This window comes from Polypterus senegalus, chromosome 6 (assembly GCF_016835505.1).
Source record: "Polypterus senegalus isolate Bchr_013 chromosome 6, ASM1683550v1, whole genome shotgun sequence".
Taxonomy (NCBI): domain Eukaryota; kingdom Metazoa; phylum Chordata; class Cladistia; order Polypteriformes; family Polypteridae; genus Polypterus; species Polypterus senegalus.
The window spans coordinates 119,773,577-119,799,367 of NC_053159.1; the positions used below are offsets into that span (position 1 = coordinate 119,773,577).

Consider the following 25,791-nt stretch of genomic DNA (forward strand, 5'->3'; position numbering starts at 1 on the left):
TTTCCTATGTGATATGCAGAGTATAATGGTGTTTTGGGTTATTGCCAACAACAGTCAGATTGGAAATGTATTTTATAACAGGCACTAATTAATCTGATTAAGTAATATATGCGTCTGGTAGCTTGGAAAACGAGTGAGAATATCCGATTTAATAAGTGATGCTTGTAACAGAAATGTAACTGTATTTGTAAAAGATCACTTCAGAAAAATTCAATTGAGTTATACAACCTATAATATGTGAAGGTCAGAATAAAATTTTTGATTGTGAATAGTGGAGTATGATGCTATTAAACCAGTCTGTCTGTGAAATAAGTGTACAAAAATGATAGAATGGGTTGCCATTTTTACCTTATTGTAATTAACACACAAGACAGTTACTTTATGTATGCAGCTGAAATTGCGCTCATTCACAAGGAAAATTTCCTCAACCTTACACTGCAAGAACATTAGTCTAAGACTTTGGTCCAGCATTAAATATGATTTGCCTACAGGTCTTCTGTAAATTGCTAATATTTTAATTTTGCACACCATGTGCACTTGCCCCCACCGGTATACTGTCATCCTTCAAATATGTGAGAATAGCATGCCTCATTTATAAAGTTTCACATAATTAGTTTCTTTGTCTTTGCATGCATATTTTCTTCAAGTTTCAACTCGGTTATTCCATATTTTTATACTAATTATATATTGATTTAATGGGGCATTATTAGATCAGTCTTTATTGTGATTTCTTTGAATTTTGGAGAGTTACCTTAAACTAGAATGAATATATATCAAAAGCCACTTTCTTGTTAATTACTCAGATTGATTGATTAATCTAATTTATTCAGTCTAAAACATTTTCTGGTTATACATCAAAAATATAACTGTGAATAAAACTGTGCTCATATTAATCATTAAGTAATCTAGTATAGTGTGTGTTTTGTTTTTTTGTAATCAATATTAAAATCTGCACAGGGTGTCAGTAGCATAGCGTTAATTATACAAAAAAACGGTGGAATATAGGGAGAAAAGCAACGGGTCAGAACTGAACTTGCGTATTGCATTTATTTCCAGTAGGTAGTATTTGACTAAGTGAAAAAAGAGCTTTATAAAATTATTATTAAAATGAATGTTCACATATAGTTCAATGCTGCCTAAATTACACAGGCATTCTTCACTTTTTTTTTTTTTTAATAATAATACTGTATAAGGTAAAAACCTTTATATAACATAGCAAGTTTATTTAGTCAGTAATAACTTGTCACATTCTTCTACCAGTTCTGGATTTATTTAATTAATATCCCATATCTGATCATAACAGATTATTTATACTTGGATGAGATCTGAACCGTAATGCTGTTCATCCAAAATGTATCATTTTTGTTAATCCTTTGATCTGATCTGTTGGAGTGTTTTAGATCATTGTCCTATTGAATGAGCTGTTTTTGCCTTAATTTCAGCTCATAAATGGCTAACTGGATACTTCAATATATACAGCATCTCACAAAAGTTAGTACACCCCTCACATTTTTGTAAATATTTTATTATATCTTTTCATGGGACAACACTGAAGATATGACACTTTACATTGTATCAAAGTAGTCAGTGTATAGCTTGTATAACAGTGTAAGTTTACTGTCCCCTCAAAATAACTCAACACACAGCCGTTAATGTCTAAACTGCTGGCAACAAAAGTGAGTACACCCCTAGGTGAAAAATGTCCAAATTGTGCCCAAACTGTCAATATTTTGTGTGGCTACCATTATTTTCCAGCACTGCCTTGACTCTCTTGGGCATGTAGTTCACTAGAGCTTCACAGGTTGCCAATGCAATCCTCTTCCACTCCTCCATGACGACATCATAAAGCTGGTGGATGTTGGAGACCTTGCACTCCTCCACCTTCCGTTTTGAGGATGCCCCACAGATGCTCAATAGGGTTTAGGTCTGGAGACATGCCTGACCAGTCTAGCACCTTTAACCACAGTTTCTTTAGCAAGGCAGTGGTCGTCCTGGAGGTGTGTTTGGGGTCGTTATGTTGGAATACAGCCCTGCGGCCCAGTTTCCGAAGGGAGGGGATCATGATCTGCTTCAGTATGTCGCAGTACATGTTGGCATTCATGGTTCCCTCAATGAACTGTAGCTCCCCAGTGCCAGCAGCACTCATGCAGACCCAAACCATGACACTCCCACCACCATGCTTGACTGCAGGTAAGACACACTTGTCTTTGTACTCCTCACCTGGTTGCCGCCACACACGCTTGACACCAACTGAACCAAATAAGTTTATCTTGGTCTCATCAGACCACAGGACATGGTTCCAGTAATCCATGTCCTTAGTCTGTTTGTCTTCATCAAACTGTTTGCGGGCTTTCTTGTGCATCATCTTTAGAAGAAGGTTCCTTCTGGGACGACAGCCATGCAGACCTATTTGATGCATTTTCCGGCATATGGTCTGAGCACCGACAGGCAGACCCCCCGCCCCCGACACACCCCATTCAACTTTTGCAGCAATGCTGGCAGCCCTCATACGTCTATTTTCAATAGACAACCTCTGGATATGATGCTGAGTACGTGCACTCAACTTCTTTGGTTGACCATGGCGAGGCCTGTTCTGAGTGGAACCTTTCATTTAACACACCTACTCCCCATTCACACCTGAGACCTTCTAACACTAACAAGTCATATGACACCGGGGAGAGAAAATGGCTAATTGGGCACAATTTGGACATTTTTCACTTAGGGGTGTACTCACTTTTGTTGCCAGCAGTTTAGACATTAATGGCTGTGTGTTGAGTTATTTTGAGGGGACAGCAAATTTAAATTTACACAAGCTGTACACTGACTACTTTACATTGTGTCAAAGTGTCATATCTTCAGTGTTGTCCCATGAAAAGATATAATAAAATATTTACAAAAATGTGAGGGGTGTACTCGCTTTTGTGTGGTACTGTATTTCTGTTACAGTTAGGATTTTAACTTGGGCAGCAAAAAACACACATTTCTTTCCAATGAATTCTTTAGTAGAAATTTTTTTTGGTAATGTGTAGGTCATAGTTATTCTAAAGGACAATTGTTTGGCTCATCTACACAGATAAAGTCTGAAAATTTTCTTTTAGAATATTTGGGCTGTCCAGGTCTATTAACAGAAAAATAGCACTAAAATGATGGTACCATGCAATATATAATAAGCAGCAATTTTCTTTGCAGTTAGGAGGTATTTTTGTTCTTGCCTAAATCATTTATTGAATAATAATGCAGGTTACATTTTGCATTTTTAGTGCCTAAATTTCTACCACTGTATATCTGGTGTTTATTTTAAAGTGTAAACCTGAAGATCAACTGCAAAGAGAAGCGTATAGGTCATCTTTAAATGAGTTTTCTTGTAGCTTTGTGGGATAGATACAAATGGCATGGACAACTATAGTATGTGGATTCAACATGATTGTAATTATCTTGTTTTTTAGATGGTCTTTTAGTAGACTGATGAATTCAAAAGTATTTTGCAATGTTTTAATAACCTTCAAACTGATAGATACAGTATATAACACTCCATTATGAGGTCTGTATAAACATGGCATGATATATTTAACTGTGTAGGCAGAAACAATGAATAGAATATCATTCAATATTCTCAGATTACATACACATCATTTATGAGAAAAAAACATTTGTGATCCCTTAGGGATTACCTGAACTTCTGCACCGATTTAACATAAGTGTGGTTTGACCCAATTCAGGTGTCAACAATAGACAAAATTTGCTTAAACTAATAACTCACAAACAATTGTACTTTTTGTCAATACTGAATACATTATTCACAAATCAGTTATCAGCAGGAGAAAAGTTGTTCATTGTATCTTTTACTTACTCCTCGGCAAAATGTCTTGGAGGGAGCATTCTTCAAAAGCAGTCTGTTAGAGCATGGTCACAGAAACAAAGAATAGAGTTTCATTTTATAAACTATTCCACTTTGATACAGCATCTGTCAATGCATACACTCACTTTGGTGGGTTCGCTGGTTTACACCCAAATAACTTATATAAAGTCTATTATATTCTGGTTCTTCTTTATACCCTTGAACTGAGCCACCACCCTTGAAATTTCTGTGTATATAACAACTGACCATTCAGGACATCTGTTGACTTCTTTTGTCATCTCTTGGTCATCTTTCCGTAAATTTTGTTCACTTTATTAACCCTTTATGCTATTTCTTTAAGATGAATGCTATGTTACTCTAAAATTATTCTTACACATTTCTTAACCACAGCAGGATCATAACACAAATTGTTGGGAGGAGAAAAAGACCCTTTGGTTAACTTCAAAATGAAGACTTAAAAAAAAGAAATGTGCAGTTTTGCAATTTTACTGTATAGTGGGCCAAAATATAAAATATATTTAACACTGTTTCAAAATGTTGTCATATGGTACAAACTACACAATATTTAAAACCATAGATTTTCCCAAAACGTTTCGGCAATATTCAATTATGAATGATCTGTATGTGTTTTTGTGCATGCAAAAAGAAACCTTATAGTAACACTGTGTGTGTGTGTGTGTGTGTGTGTATCAGTAGTCCTACACTTAAAGGAAGCGTTTAGTAAGACTGGACATTCCTTTAAGATTTAGGACAAATTAATTGAATAAAAGTGTTTTGCTAGTGGAGCTATATCAGCATCTTTTGTTTTAAATATTCTAAACATTACTTCTGCAAAGGCTCTGTGTGGTTTTCTTTAATATTTTTCCTACTTCATTTTCATAAATAACTAGAGAATGCATTTTAGTATAGGCATTGAATATCCTCCCACCCCCAGCTTACTTGAACTTCAAGTTTTCAATTCAAAGAAAGTGTGTAGTGTTAAAACAGCTGACATGTGTAATTACGTTGGCAAATTAACTACAGCTATCACATTAAAATGAGAGAAAAACCTAGTCAAACCAGGTGATATGTAGTATGATCTAAGAGCAATTATATGAAAACTCTGGCAGTGCTCCCTGCAGTACGACTTGTGCTTAAAGATATTTGCAGGCTGACCACATTGCCATGCCAAGGGTGTATATTGAGGTGTTGTTCTTCATAACCAACAATTAAAGTAGTTTACATCATGTATCTCTTTTATGCATTTTATAATCTTTGGTCTTCATTTTCTTCTAGTTTAAAAAAAAATCTTGCTTAGCTGTTAAAAAAAAATTGTTTTTAGAACTACACATGTAGAAAAATCTATAGACACTACTTGATACCACAATTACAGCAGCCCAGATGAGCAGAGAGCAGAGGAGACTTCATGCCAGCAAAGCAGTGGGTCCAGATGGAGTATTGCCATGACTGCTGAAGGCATGTGCGCTGGAACTGGGGAGTCCTTTACAGTGCATCTTCGTAAATGTTAACATTATACAAATTTATTGTATGTTTTACCTGCTTTTTTATCACTCATTAATTTAATATTGTTTTTTATCAGTGTGCTGCAGTTGCAGTATGTCAATCTCCCCTTGGAATTAATGAAGTCTCTCGCTCGCTCGCTCTTAATTTTTTTTTTAAATTACTCAACTCATTGTGTACTATAAAGTGAAAATTTTGTATTTATAATAAGTTACATTTTGGAATCACTTTTTAATTACACAGGTGATTCTTAGCTTTAACCTCTTTTATGAAGCACAAATAAACAAAAAAGCCTCTTCATATAGATCAATTCAGCTTATCTTGCACTATTACTTTCCCATTGTTCAGACTGTGAGTACCAAACACATTTAATTGTGTAATGCAGTTGGTACATCAATTTTCTATTCAGTTAATTTACTAGGTTTTCTTGACTTTTCATGGGTGTTTCTATTATTCTAATTCTGGTAAAGTTTAAGGTGGCAAACATTGTGGTAGACTGACCACATTACTCCTCCACTGACCACATACTCCTAGAACGTGTCATTAGTCTGCATTTGGAGTTTATTTCTTATTTATCAAATGTGTAATCAGCCACAAATTTGCTAAAAAAAACCTCATTTTTTAATTTTATTTTAATAGAAAGTCCTTGAAGTAGAAGAGCACCATGCAGAGGTCCAGGTATCTAAGCAAGCTGTTAGCAATAATGATCACTCAGACGTTAGAGAAATGGTGACTCCAGCCTTGAGGGATGCTCTTACAAAACAAGGTAATGTGCCACTGTTACTGTTTTTAACCTAACTCTCAAACCTTTCTCATAATTTTTCGCATGTATTCTTCAGAAGAAACGAGGAAAGTGTTTCTGCCAATCCTTCTTTGCAGTAGGTGTTATAACCCTGTTTTTTGTTTTACTTAATGTTTGGTCACCCTGCTTTTGAATCTGTAAGGATTTCTTCAATATGTTCCTATGTATGGTACACCCTCTTATTGCTAACATTTTAATTAAAATAAAGTACATTATGTGATTCATATTGGCACGTTTTACCCATGAACTTTAATAGATTATACAACATTTTTTCCATTTTATATTGGCAATAAATGTTGTTATTGATAAATATAAAAGTAAGTTCATATGTCCCTGTAAAAAGATCTATGTGTAGTGCAGGTTTACTTTTTTTTGCTTTTTATGTCTTTTAAGAATATCTGTACTGCAGATGCAATGTTTGTTCTGAGGGTGTTGATGGAGAAGTATAGAGAAGGCCAGACGGAGTGGCATTGTGTTTTTGTGGACTTGGAGAAAGCATATGACAGAATGTCTCGAGAGGAGTTGTAGTATTGTATGAGGAAGTCGGGAGTGGCAGAGAAGTACGCAAGAGTTGTACAGGATATGTACGAGGGAAGTGTGACTGTGGTGAGGTCTGCAGTAGGAGTGATGGATTTTTTTTAAGGTTGAGGTGGGATTAAATTGGAGATTGGCTCTGAGCCCTTTCTTGTTTGCAATGGTGATGGACAGGTTGACAAATGAGGTTAGACAAGAATCCCCATGGACTATGATGCTTGTGGATGACCTTATGATCTGTAAAGAGAATGGGGAACAAGTTGTGGAGATATGCCCTAGAGAGGAGAGGAATGTAGGTCAGTAGGCCCAAAACAGAATAAGTGTGTGTGAATGAGAGGGAGATCAGCGGAATGATGAGGATGCAGGTAGTAGAATTGGTAAAGGTGGATGAGTTTAAATACATGGGATCAACAGTACAGATTAGCAGGTAGTGTGGAAGAGAGATGACTAAGAAAGTGCAGGCAGGTAGGGTGGAGAAGAGTGTCAGGAGTGATTTGTGACAGACTGATACCAGCAAGGATGAATGGGAAGGTCTACAAGACCAGCTATGTTATGTGGTGGCACTAACGAAAAGTCTGCTGGAGGTGGCAGAGTTTAAAAAAAGAATTTAAGATTTGCATTGTCTGTGATAAAGATGGACAGATTAGAAATGAGTACATTAGAGGGTCAGCTCAGGTTGGACGATTTGGAGACAGTCAGAGAGGCGAGATTGTGTTGGGTTGGACATATGCAAAGGAGAGATTCCTGATATATTGGAAGATGGATGCTAAGGATGAGCTGCCAGGCAGGAGGAAAAGAGGAAGGCCTAAGAGGAGGTTTATGGATTCGGTGAATGAGGGCATGCAGGTGGTGGGCGTGACGGAGCAAGATGCAGATGATAGGAAAATATTGAAATAAGATGATTCGCTGTGGTGACCCCCTAACAGGAGCAGATGAAAGACAAGGAAGAAAAATAACACTGGGACAGCTTTCCTTTACCCTAAAAGTGGCACATGATTAAGAAGGATAAATGGAATTGGGGCAAATGTTTTAGAAAACTAGATATTTTTCATTATTATTATTTTTCCTAGTAAATTGTGCAACTGCTTCAGAAAAATGTAATATCGTTGTGCTAATGACAATGTGTGTGAATTTGCACTAAAGTGAAAAACGGCAAGATAATTTCGGATCACAGTAGCTGGTTTAACAGAGATGAAAAATGTGGGTCATAAAATGCTCTGCAGACTTTTCTCCTCTCTTCTCTGTTATGTTTACATTTGAATTCAGCTAAAATCATTAAAAGGTATAGCACATTTGCAATTTTATGAGGGTTATTTAAATTGGCTTCTTTTTCAGGACACATTTGATTTATCAAGAGTTGGTGCAACATAAGTTAGATATGACAGAAAAATTGATATCTCATTTCATTTGTGCTTAAATGTTGCCTTCAGTGAATGTGCCTATAAATAAGCTCCCTGAGTGACCTTATGTTTGATTAAAGCTTCATTTCATATACTTGGAGAATTATTTCATTTCTTAGTAAATGATGAATTATTGGCAACCCATGATCAAGGTTTGTTTTTTTGTTTTTTTGTAGTCTTGTAAATAAGTCTTTAAACGAACTCTTGAAGGGAGTAGAGTTTATATTTACTGGATTGTATCTGCATTTGCACTTCGCCTTGTTATACCTCCTTAGTTCTGTGATGTCAGTCTCAAATACTTGCATGTAGGCTGATTAGGTTTTCTGGTTTAGGTACTGTTTTTCTTCGCTTTAGGTCAAAGGACATTATTTTTAATTTGGATCTTGCTTTCTGTAATGTATAGGTTTTCTTCTTTTACTTAAATTCTGTCTTTTTGTAGTTTATTGTAATTATTTCATGTCTCTGTATTAACACTTTCCTAATTAGGACAGACATTTTATTACGGCTTGCAAAATGAAAGCTATGTGGCATCGCAAAAATCTTGCAGCCATTAGTTTCAATTATTTTCATCATATAAAATATTACCAATAATGAATGAGTCATACTTTCTTAGAAGAATGAATATGTATTTTCCTTGTGTCTCAACCTTGATATGTTGCTTTTTTTTTTCTATCAGTCAGTTCATTGTTGTTTTTGTTGGAGTAGTCCGCAAACAAGTAGAGAAGATACATTTATGTGAAGTTTGTTTTTGGTTTTAGGGGCAAAAGCTCCAGGTAGAATTTATATTATATATATATATATATATATATATATATAGATAGATAGATAGATAGATATATATATATATATATATATATATATATATATATATAGATAGATAGATATATAAAATAAATCTGCTGAATTGTGGAATTATCACTCACTCCAATGAGAAACACCATTTTGGATAGAGAGGTTCTAACTTTCAGAATTATACTTAATTCACACGCTCCTCGTGTTTTCGAAGGTGTGATGTTTCTCCTTCCCATTTAAGTGAGTTCATGTGAATTTCTGTTCTGACTTTTCAGAGAAACACAAGGTCGCTGTTGATTAGTTATTTAGTCTGCCAAAGTATAAAAAAGGCAAATAGGTAAAAAGCATTTGTGTGGAAATAAAGAGCAGAATAACCACATTAAATGTGTATCGCTTCACTCCAAATGCAGTTTGACCATAAAAAAAAAAAGTGTTCCGGGCTAACCAGGTTATGTGTTGTTTATTTTAAACAATTGACTAAGGTGAAAGGTCACCATTACATCGTAACTTGGACAATTTGGGTATTTTTGGTTTTGTCCGAATTGTCCGACTTGTATTTCCGAGCTGGTAGAGTGTTCATGTCAGATTTGTGACTCCACCACTCACATTTGGCATATGTCAATGAGCATGTGAATGTAGCAATAATAGTAATGTGCAGAAGTCTTAGGCACTTGTGAAAAAATGCTGTTTAAAAGGAATAATTTCAAAATAATGCCTTGGATAGTGTTGTGTGTGTGTTTTTATTTATTTTTTTTTTCCTCTCTCAATAAACTTACTAGAAAGAGAAGTAAACCGTAAAAACACAATCAATATTTGGTGTAGCCACCCTTTGTTTTAAAAAAAGCAGCCGTTGTCTCATTGTGAGCACAGTTTCATTGAAGATGTTTGCTGTTATACTTGGCTAGTCTGAGATTACTTGTAGAGACGGACCTAAGTAATGTTGAGATCAGAACTCATAAGGCAATGCCACTGTTTTTGCTGCATTTTTTTTTTTTATTATAATCATTTTGGCCATGTGTTTGGTGCCATTATTCCGCTGCAGAATGAAGTTGGGACTAATCATATACCTCCCTGATGGAGTTTCATGATGGATAAGGATCTGCCTGTACTTCTTAGCAGTGAGGGTCCATGAATTTTGTTAAAATCATCAACTGTATTTGCAGAAATGATGCCCCAGATCTGCAAGCAATCTCCATCTATAGTCATTCATGTACTTTTTCAATGTCTTGCTCTTTGGTGAACAAACTGACTTTTGTCAGAGCCAAAAAAATAAAATTTGGACTCTAGATTACCTGCTTCCATTTTTCTGCACCCTAGTTGACATATGTGCGTAAGATGGGTTGTTTGGCTTTATTTCACTATCACTAAGGCAGGTTGTGTTCAGATATTGCATATGTACACTACTTGCATATTATGTAGTAGAACACCTCTGTTTTTCCATGGGAATTTCCCACCCCCCCAATTTAATCAGTTGAAATACAATGAGTAGGAGGAAACCGGAGTACCCAAAGTAAACCCATGCAGACACGGGGAGAACCTGCAAACTCCACGCAGGGAGGACCCGGGAAGCAAACCTGGGTCTCCTAACTGCAAGGTAGCAGCACTACCACTGCGCCACCATGCCGCCCAATACTGGATCAATAAACTTAATTCAGTGTAATGATATGGTAGTTTCATTCCTGTGGCTAGGCAAACTGGGAATGTCTTAAAATGGCAGCCATCCGTGTGGCAAGTTGAAGAGAATTATAGTGGCAAGTTTTTAGACATGGCTAATCTGTTTTAGAGTAAATGACTAGATCATTAAGATGAAGTGTGTTAAAATGGAACAACAGATGAACAATGAGCCTTATCCTTAGATACAAGTATAGAGGCACATTTTAGGAAAGGTACATTACCAAATTTTATTTTTATTGTATGTATTCACATACAATAATAATAATAATAAACATACAACTTTTATCTTGGCAGATTTTTGATCATATTCCAATTGCTTGATAAATGAAAACTTATGTCATGCCCTTTGACCTTTTGAACTACCTAACATGCTCTAAACTATATATAAAGCTGGGTTTTGTATTAATTGATAACAGTACTGTTTTATTATTTTTTTTAATTTCTTTTAAATAAAATGATGCAGTAAAGGAAGAGTGTGAAATTGTACAAAAAGATCTTTCATCTTTTGATAGCCTTTGGTTTGTCTTGTCTTACCAAGTTTGATTTGCTGCCTCTTGGGGATTTCAGGATATAAGAACAGTAAATAGAAGCAGTGATTGACCTTTTGATTCTGATTACATTAAAGTGGAAGAAGGTGCATTTTTAAGCTGGCTGTTTAGTTGAGCCTTTAGACTTGTCCCAGAAGTGCTCATATGGTTATATACTAGATTTTTGTGTTTTCTAGCATGGCTAGTAAAATGATCTACACGCTGCAGTGGAGACAGATTGTCATTAAAAGTGTTAATGGCATTCATTTCCGCACCCAATTTTCTAGTTATGTGTTTGGTTTGAAAAACACATACCAGACAATATGTCCACGCGATCAGTTCTTTCATTATTTGGTTTAGAATGCAGTAAAACAGTGACTGCAATAGGTCTGCATATTTTTTTTCCTAAGGTGTTTAAAGTCAAATGGTTTGCTTAATCCACCCTCCATAGTATATAAGAATTGCTTCCACTTTTTATAGATGTAGCAAAGTCAGGACTTGTAATGTGATTTATAGAAAAGCTACTTCACTCAATAATACAGATTTTTTTTCCTGTTGTGCTTTAATGTCAAGCTGTTTTAAAATCTTGTATTGCTCACCTTCTGTTGATTCATGTACAGTTTTGAATAAGTTGCTTACTTGTCTCCTTTTAAAGACCAACTAATTCCCACTCTCTTAAGCATACACTTCTGTTATAAGAAATTCACCTTGCCAGCTACGTTTTCTCCTGATTTTTGTCTGCTCTTAATTAACATGAAAACTTTCCCTAGTTCGTATGCATGCTTCCTGGGAAAGCAGTCCTTACATGTAAATGTGGGACTGGATGAGCCAAAACAATTTGTGTTGTGGAAAAAAAATGCAGCTTTTACTATAATATTGTGTGATACTGTAGTTCATAAAATTTTTGTCCCTACAGAAGGCCAATACAAAAACTGATTTTAAAAAAAAAAAAAAAATAAAACTTTTATCTAATATATAAAGCAGAGTCTATGTGTGTGTGTGTGTGTGTGTGTGTATATGTTTGTCCGCCATACAAATCTGCACCGGGCGTCCAATTGGCACCAAACTGGGGATGGGGCTCCTTTGTGACCAGGGGAAGGTCATGGGGTATGTTTGGTTGGGAAAAATGTTTGTGGTGAACCGCAGGGCACCTTTTCACTGCCACAACATTCGGCACACATCCCCATACTTCTCATCGACAAGATGGCCGCACTTTGCAACAGACATTCACCGCGGCACCATCTAGCAGCAGCTTTGGTCTCTGTGTGTCGCCCTTTACCCATGTTTCTTTAAATTGCCAAGAGATGGCAGAAGTGGCCAAGTATGAGAAGGCAGACTGCTTTGATCAGGTGAAGGGGAACTGCCGTATGGATGTAAAACGCGAATGACCCAGTGTACTTGAATGGCTGGTACACCCGCGTTTCCGCACGTTGCACTCCCACACAAACTGACAGTGCTGTATTTCATTCACCAACGTCCGTTACATAAAAGCACGTTTGAACAGAGACTCTCCTTAAAAAGACCGCATCCTTTCCCCACCATTTTCCCCAAACGCAGTACCGGTTGTATGTCACTTCTCTCTGTAGTTACCATCGCCAGTGTCTGTTAGATGGCATCATGGTTCAACACAGACGCTCCTTACAAACAGAGCACCCCTTCCCACCATTTTTCCCAGTACGGTTTCAGTGCTACTCTTTCTCACTGGCTTTCTGTATTTGTGGTGCTATTTGCTCGCTTTCCGACTCGCAGTACGTGTTGCTCTTTCTTACTGACTGGTGCTATTTGTTCGCTTTCTGACGTATTGTAAATAACGTAAATTCATCTCACTGTGGTGCTTATTCCATACATAATACCATGTAACACATTATAATTGTCCAGCTTTTTGCTAATATAACCATGCCACTGAAAAAAAGACGTAGAATTGGAAGGTCCACTTCAGATGCCACAAGAAAGTCTATTTCAGGGGCGTCTCAAATGCCACAGCAGACAGAAACCAGAGTGGAGTAACTTGCAATAAAATGTCAATCAGAAAACTGTTTGTTCTTTTTCTATGTTCTGTTTCTTTCATTTGGGAAATTCACCGGTTATAGATTCCCAGGCAACGCGGGGTACTCCTGCTAGTAATTTATAAATTTATAAAAGACTAACATATATACTGTGTTTCACAGATTATAGCACAACTTTGAATTTTAATTTAATTTTAAGTGGAATGTTTAAGTCGTATTTTGCAATAGACTGTATTCTTCCACATAGCCATATTGTGAAAGCAACTAATAGCTGGATGAATTTTTTTTGGACGTTATGAGATTATGCAACTACAAAATGACTTTGCATCATAATTGCAAACATTTTAAAATCCCCAGTTATTTTGTCTTTAAAATTAAAGTAGATAATTGGGGTACCTGGGAATGAATGAATGTATCTGGACAATTCTGTCCTAACATTTTTATGCAGTATATACAAAACCATGATGGGAATCTGGCATTTTTTTTCTTCTTCAGGGTATAAGCTGATAGGAAGCCATTCAGGTGTGAAGCTCTGTCGTTGGACCAAGGTAAGCTAATAACTAGCCTATGTGTATCTTGGAGTTGGGAACAATGGATTTCATACTATTTGTGGCAAATAGTGAATAGGTTATATCGTGTAGATCCCTCTCCCCACTCTGTGTTGTTCTCACTCAGGTTTAATTTTCTCTTTAGAATCCTTAACATTTACTTTGCATTTCCTGGTGAGTGTATCATGCAGAGCTAAACTGATAGCAATGTTCTCCATATCCCTGATGGACCCACTGTCTGACAAGCTACTTTGGGACAACCAAAGGAGAAAATGCTTTTACTAATGAATTAATCTAATGGCACAAATGCCAAAAAAAATCATGGTAAAAAATCACTGAAGACTACTATGGTGTTTCACAATAAATAGTTGAAAAGGTTGACCTCCGTGGTAGTCTACAGTGATGGTTGAATAGTGGAAACGGTAGTATGTTTGTAATCTACATTGTGGTTTGAGTTCCACCTGTATCCTTTTTTGTGTTTTGTATACTAAAATATGTGCAAAAGAACAAAGCTTACCTGTCCCTTAATTGATTGACTGATTGACCGACCAACAAGAAATTCTTGGATATTTACTGAGAACCTAAGGTAAAGTAGTTTTCATTAATGGCACAGTTACCTGGTCCAGAGTCCCATCAAAGTCCAAACTTGTTGAAAAGTTAATCATGAAAGAAAATTTGTGAAAACTACAATTGTTCCTTAGTTAATGGTCCAAAAGTACAATCTTAGGAAAGCTGTATGCTATTTGCAAAACAGCCTGTTTGACTGCAAGTTAGTTTTTTTCATGGTTTGAGTTCTACCTTTGTTTCATTTACAAAAATATATGCAAAAGAATAATTATCAGCACTACACATGTGAAATCAAAAAGGATCACTATAAAATCATATTTTATTATAGAAAAATATTTTCCCACATAGTTGTAAAAAAAAAAAATAAAAATGATAATCACAACATGTTCAGTGTTTTACTTTCGTCGGTTTCTTATGTACTAAGATGTGCATGTATTTTACATAGTCTGGAAGCATAAAACATTTTTTTATTTCCTTTTAATTTTCCATTGATCTCTTCTGCATTCTGTAGTTTAAACTGATTAAATGACCAAACTCCCTTATGAAATCAGATTTAACGCTCTCTGTCTATCCTGCATGTTTTTGTAATTGGCTCACATATCTGGCTTAATCCTGCACAATTATTTAGCAAAGAGTTTAAAATGTGTTAATAACAGTTAATAAATACACCATTAGTATTCCAAAAAAGTATGTTTGAGTACTTTGACTATTTTAAATATTGTCTGTTTGTATACAGCCTATGTTAACATTATAGATTAGGGATGCTCCATTCAATCAGCTGCCAATCTAAATTGGTTGATTTTCACTAAAAAAAAGACTTGAATGGTAATCTGTAAATTGCCCAATAACAAAAATCGATATGTCCAGCCTGTACTTTTCTAAACTTTATGGGAATTTAGTTGAATTTTTTTTTCTTGGAAGCAAAGAGGTGCTATGTAATGCTTGTTTTATGGCAATCCGAGTATTAGCCTTTCAACAGAATTAGACAAATGTAAAGAAAAGCTACTTTTTTATGTTCTTTTAAATTTAAACTGACTTTTTTTTAAGCACAAAAGCTTACATTTTTTATTGCAAAAAGAAAAGAGAAGGATGAATTTGAGATTCCTGCTCAGTAAACAAAAATATTTTTAAAGAATTGTACCATGTTTATTATTTGCTGCTGTCTATCATATAGCATAGGTTTTTGTAAGAAACAAGTACCGGTATTACATAGTTAAAATGGTAATCCATATTTAGAATTACAGCTTATCTAGTTGATACACTAAAGAAAAAATACACCTCTGTAAATGATTAAAACCTATAAATGAATATAGATTTACATTTAAGCAGTGTTTTAATCGATTATGTGCAAATATATAATTTTTCTTCAGGAAATTGTGAAAAACTTTTTAAAATTAAACTTTATTTCAGATAAATACATTACAGAAAATGTAAACAATACAACAGAATGCAATTATGAGAAGCATTTGATACTCTATTATGCCATATGTATTAAGGGTAAATTTTGTCAATGTTATTAAAGTATGTATTGTATAGAGATTTTATATATTTTAGTATTTTTATTGTTTCTGAACAATAAGACTAGAGAATGTTTGTTTGTTTTATTTTGTTATTTTTATATATAATATAGTACATAACCCTAATATGCATCTGGATATGCAGGTACATAGTGTAAAGTTTTTAAAGGGACAAAGGAAAAAGGGCCGATCAAGTAACATTAAATTGGTGATCGGTATCAGCCTTAAAAAAACCTGATTGGATCATCTCTAGTTGTCATTAATAAACTAGCACATTTAGGTATTATAGATCATAAGTCAATATCTTTATTGTGTAATACAAACACATTTACATACTGATCTTAGTAACTGCTTTAAGTTAATTTAAACATTGGGATTAGTAAAGAGTTCCCATTTTCTCTACTATCTACTCTCCCTTTGAAATTAAGTACTTGTTAAATTGAATACTGATTTTTCTCTGAATACAAGAACCTTACACAGCAAGACATGTTTTTAGTGTTTGAAGTATTGTTCTACATTTTTGTTATGCTGCTTGCGTATAACATTGTCTGAGATAGGTTTGACAGAAGTTTCCAATTAAAGTAGTTGTATTCACTAATCATGTTGTTGGAGATGTGCAACTTGTTAATTAGCACATACAAGTAAGGATTTCACTTTTCTCTGTCCAAATGACAATGAGTTTATAAACCCATTGTCTAACTTCCATAAGTTTATAGCACTGGTCCCTGTACATTAACAAGTTAATTTTTTTTATGAAATATGTACACCACTTAAGTCCTCAACATGAAAAGGCTGTTGTAATTTATGATAGCATATTGTCTCCTGCACAAATACTGAGAACCCATTTACATGGTGGTGCAAACATGCTGGCCTGAGACAAGTGAATGGACCTGAATAGCTTTAGAAAGCAGGAGTCGTTTTTAATTGATTTCACTTTACTGTGGTCGGTCATTTTAAAAAAAAAAAGTCAATGTATTCAGTCATAATGCTTCAGACTTTGCCATTTGGGTTCTGAACAGCTGTACGTCCTCCATTTTCAATGTTGGTAGACAGTACAAGTATATTGATAACTAAAACACATGATCTGAACTGAAATAATATCAGATGAGGAGTATTTTTTAAATTGCTTGAGGTATGTTAGAGGGATATGAATTTGCAGGGTTTCTAATTATCCTTTCCTATATTTTTTTTCCCCCAAAGTCAATGTTAAGAGGAAGAGGAGGGTGTTACAAGCATACCTTTTATGGTATTGAGTCACACCAATGTATGGAAACTACACCAAGCTTGGCCTGTGCAAATAAATGTGTTTTTTGTTGGAGGTAAGCGGGAATAAAGATGTGGTAAACATGCTTCCACTGTTCTAGATGTAAAAAAGTGGCTTTGCAATCTTTTTATGATGATCTTTCCCTCTTGTCGTTACCTCTTTTGTGTCACTACTTAATGTCTACTAATGCTGACTTTGGCATCGGTAGAAAAGACATTATGTTTTCACTACATTTGTATCTGATTAAATATGGTATTCACTTGTTCTGCTTTTCCATAGTTCTTTGATTGTTAAATTTAAAAGAAGTCTTCTCTTAAGTTCTCAAGTCTCTCTTGCTTATGTTGGTATTTTTGAGTTAGAAATTATTTCTTGAAGTCTGTTTATTTTTTTTAAAGACACCATACTAACCCTGTTGGGACAGAGTGGAGGTGGAAGATGGACCAGCCCGAAAAAATCTTGAAGGAGGCACTTGAAAACCACAAGAATCTAATTAAACAATTTAAAGGTAATTTGGTTGATGTAGCTGTTGTCCATCTCTTGCCTTCACTGCTGTTGAAAGTAGCTGAGCTCCATTAAGCTCTATGTAATTTAATAGGTTATACTATCCATAACTGCAAACAAAAAGTCAATGTTTTTCCACAGATCAGAAGGAGGCATTATCATGTGAAATAATTACTTCTACTTTATAAGAGATTTTGCCTCGTTTCTATTCCATTCTTGATTATAGAGAAGTAATCAGCTAAAGGTTTTATCAAGATAGCAGAGTACCCAGTATGTTATCAGTCCAAACAACAGTGAACAGAAGGGATTTATAGGCATTTTATAAATAAAGGATGAGGTGTGCTTTAGATTTGAATATCTCCCAAACACTCCTAAGGAAGAAGATTTCAGAGAGTATTATATAGAACTTTTTGTCCCTGGGGGAAAATTAGGCTTTTTACAGAAACTCTTTAAATAAATAAATAAATAAATATATATATAGAGAGGTAGATAGAGTGTGTATTCGTTTATCGATGGTCTAAAAACATACCGGAATGACTAGAGCAAGAAAATTAAAAAGAAAAAACTTCTGACTTGGCTATCACAATCACAATGAGTCATTATGCAGACATATAGTTGTTGGTATTGAGGAGCACCAGTAGTGTCTTTTGACACAATTATGCTGAATGATTCATTGGCTGGAAGTAACTCCATATTAATGTGTCCGAGGAATGAAGCATTGTTCATAATTGGCACTCTCTTTTGTTTTAATTCGCTCATCTTTGCTACTACATCAAGGGGGTCCAAAGTGTGTCCTATAACTGAGCCTAGATTTTTTAATTAGATTTTGATTCTGTGGGCTTCTCTTCAAGTGATATTACTGGCCTTTTCTACGCATTAAAAATTGCACAATTGCACTGACCATCACAGCTTTGTATAAGATGTGGAGGTTGTCACTTCCCACATTAAAGGAACACGGTGTCCTAAGGTAAAAGAGACTGCTCTGCCCTTTCTTATATAGTTCCTCTGTGTTCCGAGACCAGTCCAACCTGTCAATAATGTGGATCCCCAAGTACTTACAGGAGTAGACCAACTCTACTTTCACTTTCTGACCAGTAACTGGACATAGCGGCTCTTTGGTTCAGCAAAAGTGAATTACCAGTTCCTTGGTTTTGCTGATAAGTTCTAGACAGTTCTCTTTGCACAAGTTAACTTCACCTGACTCCTATACAGTAATCCCTCCTCGATTGCGGGGGTTGCGTTCCAGAACACCCCGCGAAAGGTGAAAATCCGAGAAGTAGAAACCATATGTTTGTCTAGTTATTTTTATATATTTTAAGCCCTTATAAACTCTCCCACACTGTTAACATTATTAGAGCCCTCTAGACATGAAATAAGACCCTTTAGTCAAAAGTTTAAACTGTGCTCCATGACAAGACAGAGATGACAGTTCTATCTCACAATTAAAAGAATGCAAACATATCTTCTCTTCAAAGGAGCGCTGTCAGGAGCAGAGAATGTCAGAGAAAGCATGACAGAAAAACAAACAATCAAAAAATGAATACGTGCTGTTGGGCTTTTAAGTATGCGCACCGCGATAAAGCAGCTGCAAAGAAGGGAGCAATGTGAAGGTAGTCTTTCAGCATTTTTTAGAGTAGCGTCCGTATCTTCTTGGCAAACCTCTGCTCCTCTGCTCACACCCCCTCCGTCAGGCACAGAGAATGTCAGAGAGAGTGAGAGAGAACGAGAAAAGCAAACAATCAAGCACCGCTCGGGAAGCACATTGTATATCATTGAGGAGTTTTATTTAATACGTAATACATGCTCTGATTGGGTAGCTTCTAAGCCATCCGCCAATAGCGTCCCTTGTATGAAATCAACTGGGCAAACAAACTGAGGAAGCATGTACCATAAATTAAAAGACCCATTGTCCGCAGAAATCTGTGAACCAGCAAAAAATCTGTGATATATATTTAGATATGCTTACATTTAAAATCCGCAATGGAGTGAAGCCGCGAAAGTCGAAGTGCGATATAGCGAGGGATCACTGTACTCTGTGTCATCTGAGAATTTTTGCAAGTGACATGTCCTTTTGTTATATGTATAGTCTGAGGGTGTACAGAGAAAAGGAGACAGGACTGTCCCTTTTGGTGCTCCAGTGTTGCTCACATCTATATCAGAAACACAGATCAGTTTAAATACCTAGGAGTCAATATCACAAGTAAATATAAAGCTTTTTTTTCAACAAAATGTTGCTGTTTGCATGGATAAAATTTAAACAAGACATGCATAGATGCTCTACCCTCCATCTTACGTTAGCAGGGAGAATTAACATTGTCAAGATGAATATCCTCCCTAAGCTTCTGTTTCTATTTCAAAACATCTCCATATACATTAACAAATATTTTAAGAAATTAGATTCAATCATAACGTAATTTTTTTGAAATTTGAAAAATTAGCTCATTCATAATGCAACCCTACTGTAACGACCTAAATCGGAAGGCAGCATGGCTGAACCTATTTTTCAATTTTAATACTTGGCGGCAAACATACAAGCTATAAAAACCTAGACATTGACACAAATAGATGAAAACACACTAGCTTGGTCTGCAATAGAAATGAAATCCTGCAGTACTACTTTATATTCCTTGCTTTGTACACCAGTAAATACAATGTATCGTCAATATACAAATAATCCAATTGTCCATTCATTCAGAATATGGAACCAATGTAGGAAGCACTTCAAGTTAGAGCATATTTTATCTGTGGCACTTCTACATGATAACCACGTCTTTCCAACCTCTTGAATTTACACAGCTTTTAATGTTTGAAAAACTTATGGGATTAAATCATTTAGAGATTTGTATGTAATGTATTTACATCCTATGAACAATTACACTCAAAATTTAATCTCCCATCAACACAATTTTTCCACTATCTCCTAATTAGAATCTTTGCTGAACAAAATCTGCCCCATTTTCCTCACCTCCCACCTATTTCAGTTCCAGAAGATATATTGATCAGTCTTGGGGACTCGCAAGACCACCCAGCCCACTCTAGGCCTTCTACCTAACATATATGATCTTAATCAGTCCTCCTGGTTTTCAGGCTTTACATGAAATAATTTGATGATGGTCATGTTGACCTCTGGCCTTCAATACATCAATTTTGGGACAGCACGGTGCTATGATCGGGTGGTGGTGGGGTAGATCACCTCCACAGAAAACCGGAAAAAGAACAGCAGAGAAAGTAAGGGTTAGTGCAGATTTCGGAGCCACCATGAATGATGATGATAATTAAATGCATATACAGAATATTAGGGTTAAACTAAAATGAAGCTGTAAGAAAGCCATGTTAAAATGAGTTCTTAGCAGTTTTTTTAAGGTGTTCCACCGTATTAGCCTGGCGAATTTCTATTGGTAAACTATTCCAGATTTTAGGTGCATAAAAGATGGCTGCCTTACCACTTGTTTAAGGTTAGCTCTTGGAATTATAAGCAGACACTAATTTGAAGATCTAAGGTTACGATTTGGAGTGTAAGGTGAAAGGTATTCTGAAATAAAGGATGGAGCGAGATTATTTAAAGCTTTGTAAACCATAGTAGCGTTTTAATCTCAATTCTAAATGACATGGGTAACCAATGCAGTGACATCAGAACTGGAGAGATGTGCTTGGATTTTCTTTTCCTTGTTAAGATTCTAGCAGTTGCATTTTGCACTAGTCGCAATCGATTGATGTCTTTTTTTGGGTAGTCTTGAGAGGAGTGCGTTACAGTAGTCTAGCTGATTGAAAACAAAAGTGTGAATTCATTTATCAGTATCTTGCAGAGTTATAAGAGATCTAACTTTTTGCTATATTTCTTAAGCGAAAAAATGTTTTCCAAAGTAAACTGATTAATATGTGATTTAAAATTTAGGTCGGAGTCAATAATTATCCCTTTTATTTACCTCTGTCTTGACTTTTAAGCCTAATGGATCAAGTTTATTTCTAATATCCTCATTATATCCATGTTTGCCAATCACTAAAATTTCTGGTTTCTCTTTATTTAGTTTGAAAAAATTACTACTCATCCTTTCAGAAACGCAAGTAAGAGAGGCGCTATTTATAAGTACAGTTCTGTGTCATCAGCATAGCTGTGGTAGTTCACGTTATACCTTGAGATTACCTGACCTAATGGAAGCATATAGATCGAAAAGAGTAGTGGACCCAGGTGAGATCCTTATGGAACACCATATAGAACATCATGTGTATTTGAAGTATAATTACCACAACTAGCAAAGAATTTTCTACCTGCCAGATAAGACTCAAACCAATTTAAGACACTGCCAGTGAGGCCCACCCATTGACTAAGACAATTTCTAAGAATATTGTGATCAATTGTTTTAAATACGGAACTCAGATCTAAGAGGATGAGAACAGATACACGGCCTCTGTCCCATTTACCCACAAGTCATTTACTACTTTAGCAAGTGAAGTTTCTGCACTGTGATTTGTTCTAAAACCTGACTGAAAATTGTCAAGAACAGAATGTTTATTAAGGTGATGATTTAGCTGCATAATGATTGCCTTTTCTAGGATTTAACTTAAGAAGGGCAGGTTAGAAATAGGTCTAAAATTTTAAAAAGCAGGTGTTTAACTACAACAGTCTTAAGACAGTAAATTCATCATTAGATACAGGGGTCTTACCTGACTATGTCAAGAATACTATCAATTAGTATGCCGAATGTATTGGGTGGAGGGTCTCAGTTGAGAAATTTATTTTATATAAATCAGGTAAACCTATCCTGATGAAAGAATTTAATTTGTTTAAAATGGAGTACCGGGGTTTAAGAGGATCAGTATTGGGGAGATGTCACGCTTGGGTCACAGATTTTCACAGAGGCACAGGAGGTCGTAGAAACAAGAAGAATTTTTATTCAAACACTGCAAACACATGAGCTTAAACGTGCTCCATGACAAGTCAGAGATGACAGTTCCGCTAGGAGCAGAGAGAGAGAGATAAAAGCAAACAATCAATTTCAAAACTGACAAGCGCTGCGCAAGGCTTATAAGTCGGTGGAGTACCACGCGAGGCTTGTATTACGTGTTATAGTGCAAGGATGAGCAATTTTGAGGGTAGTCAGTGTTTCAGGGTTTGTGGTTTTCCCAGGGGCATCTGTCTCTATTTGGGGTGCGATCAGCCCTCCAGCTCACACCCTCCCCCTCAGCTTTATTCACATTCCTGTGAATCAAGCGACTCTCTGTACCAAGTTCATGTTCATGTAGTCGGGATAATACGTCTGTGTTGACGTGTTCAGAACCTAGTCGGTGCTTTTACTGTGAAACTGTAAGGTTGTAAACCCAGAAACCATCTCATTAGACGAGTTTGTATCTTTCTGTCGGTACAACCACTGAGTGGAGCATGATCAGTTACCAAAGTGAAGTTCCGTCCCCCCAAGTAATAGCGAAGCGCTTCCACAGCCCACCTAATTGCCAAGCATTCTTTCTCAATTGTAGAATAATTGCTTCCCTAGGAAGTAATTTCCTACTCAAATATGTGATTGGATGTTCTTCTCCATCAAAAATTTGTGACGGGACTGCGCCCAAACCAAATGCACTCATGTCTGTTTCCAAGATAAAATCTTTTGTGAAATCCGGGTTCCTTAGAACCGGGTAAGAAGACAATGCTTTTTTTAAATCGCTGAAAGAACGTTCGCAATTTTCTGTCCACAAGATAGGTTTTTTTTTTTCTGCCTCTAGTAAGTTCTGTAAGAGGAGCAGCTCTATGTGCAAAATTTGGAATGAATTTTCTGTAGTAACCAGGAGTCCCAGAAAGCGCGTACTTGTTTCTGTGTCTCGGGTAAACAAGCATTTCTTCTATTTTCCTTAATTGTGGCCTAAGTAAACCCTTGCCCATAGAATAGCCTAAGTAATGAGTCTCGGACATGCCTAGTTTACATTTCTTAGGGTTAGCAGTAAGGCCAGCCTGTCTCAAGCTTTCAAGAACGGCTTGAAGCCGCTCTAAGTGTGTTTTCCAATCATTGCTAAAAATCACGACATCGTCAAGGTATGCCCCAGCATATTCAGAATGAGGACGAGGATCTGATCCATCATACGCTGAAAAGTTAGAGGTGCCCGTGAAGACCAAAGGGAGTCTTGTAAATTCATAGAGTCCGTCAGGAGTCGCAAATGCCGTTTTCTCACAACTGCTAGCCTCTAAAGGCACCTGCCAATAGCCTTTCGTGAGATCTAGCGTGGAGATATAGCTCGCCTGACCCAGTTTTTCCAACAGTTCATCGACACGGGGCATGGGATAAGCATCAATTTAGAGACCTTATTCAAGCGCCTGAAATCGATACAGAACCGAACCGTCTTGCTTTGGGACTAATACGACTGGGCTGCACCAGTCACTTCTACTTTCACGAATTACACCCAGTGTCAGCATCTTTTTACCTCTTCACACAATATTTTGCGCGCTTCCGTATCGGAACGGCCGCATCTGTACGCGAACATCAGGTTCAGTGGTAATTTTATGTTTTGTAATGTTAGTCTTGCCTGGTAAATCTGAAAAGACATCAGTGTTCCGTTCTATCAAAGATAACAGTTCTGTCTTTTGCGTGTCAGTAAGATCGTTACCAATGGTAACATCGGTCTGAGAAACAGCAGCCAAGGAAGTGTTAACCTCTTGTCGGTCGTGCCATTCCTTCAAGAGGTTAATGTGTAAAATCTGGAATGGTTTGCGCCGCCTGGTATTCTAACCTTGTAATTTACGGACTCATACGCTCCTCAATAATGGCGGGCCCTGCCATTTAGCTAAGAATTTGTGTGGATCCGAGGGAACCAGTACCAAAACACGATCGCCAGGTTTGAACTCACGGAGCTTACTGCGCCTATCGTAAAGACGCTTCTGAGTTTCCTGTTCTCGTTGTTGGTGTTCCACAGCAATAGAGGAAAGCATAGAAATTCTGTCTTGCAACGAAATTAGTCGATCTGCAAAGCTTGGACCTTAGCTGCTCTCTCGTTTCCTATCCATTCCTCACGCACATCCAGGATGCCTCGCGCCGCCTGCGAATAACAACTCGAAGGGACTCAAGCCAGTGGACGCCTGTGGTGATTCTCACACGCGTACAAAACAAAAGGTAGGACAGTGTTCCATGTTGTGGGATCATTATGAGCAACTCGCCTGATCATCTGTTTCAATGTTTTGTTAAATCGTCGGTTAAACCATTCGTTTGAGGATGGTAAACAGTAGTACTCAATTTCTTAATAGCAAAGCTGTCACACAATTGTTTCATCACGCGAGAAGTGAAAGGTGTGCCTTGATCAGTTAAGATTTCTCTAGGGATACCAATACGAGTAAAAGTTTCACATAGTGCTTTGGCTACAGTCAAGAGTTGGCCTTTTCAGCAATCATTTCTGGATATCGTGTCGCATAATCAACCAACACCAGCAAATATTGGTACCCATCCTTAGTCTTAGGTAATGGTCCCACAATATCTAATCCCACACGCTGAAAGGGAACTTCCAATATGGGCATAGGACAAAGGGGAGCCGAGGAGGCTTATAAGCAGAGACGATCTGGCAGTCTGGACATGAAGTACAAAATCGTTCAACATCTTTTCCCATATTAAGCCAATAAAATCGTTTTGATAACCGGTCTCTAGTTTTGTGGCACCGAGGTGCCCCCAAGATGTGTGAATGTGCCAGATGCAAAACAGTTTCCCTATGTGCTTCAGGTACCACCAGTTGTTCAATAAATTCCCCCTCCAAATGATCTGAGATCACTCTGAAAAGGCAACCGTCCTTTTCTATAAAGTGTGGGTTTTCACACCCCGAATTACGCTCTTGGTAATAAGAAGTCATTAGCAGGCGGAGCCTGTTTAAATGCATATTCTAATGAGCTATCAGTATGCTGCAAACGCACAAAATCTGATTGTTCATTAACGCTTGGTTTGTGTTAGTAGGCGTTTGCAATCTGGGAAGATGTAGGAGGACCAGCCCATTCTGGAAGATTGTCGGGGTGACCTCCTCCTCTCGCTGGAGAGATCGGGTTCAATATCTAAGTTGGGCTCTAGATTTTCCCCAGCCGCTACCAGTTCTTCGTCTTGGTTTTCTTCTTCTTCTCCCCCCCCACTAAGTTCATTAGTGGACTGGACTACTGGTCCCTTACATTTATTAATCAGTTTCGAAAAAGGGCATTTCTCCGTCCTATGAGTAATGGCCAAGGCACGAGTCTGAAACGGCAGACCAAACCTTAAAGTGGCGACCCCTATAAGTTAAAGGAAGAAGTAAAGTCTGATAATCTTTAACATCACCATGTACACAGCGTATTTTTACAGTCT

At 36.7% G+C, this 25,791-nt stretch overlaps 1 protein-coding gene across 1 annotated transcript in view; it reads left to right on the forward strand.

The window, feature by feature from the left end:
- tyw1 (tRNA-yW synthesizing protein 1 homolog (S. cerevisiae)) overlaps nt 1–25,791 on the forward strand; it is a 225,977-nt gene that overhangs the window by 47,024 nt on the left and 153,162 nt on the right. The window contains exons 8-11 of the mRNA XM_039756991.1: nt 5,999–6,125; nt 13,590–13,642; nt 16,927–17,045; nt 17,386–17,495. Coding sequence (XP_039612925.1) covers nt 5,999–6,125; nt 13,590–13,642; nt 16,927–17,045; nt 17,386–17,495 — 409 coding nt within the window. The remainder of the gene's footprint in view (nt 1–5,998; nt 6,126–13,589; nt 13,643–16,926; nt 17,046–17,385; nt 17,496–25,791) is intronic.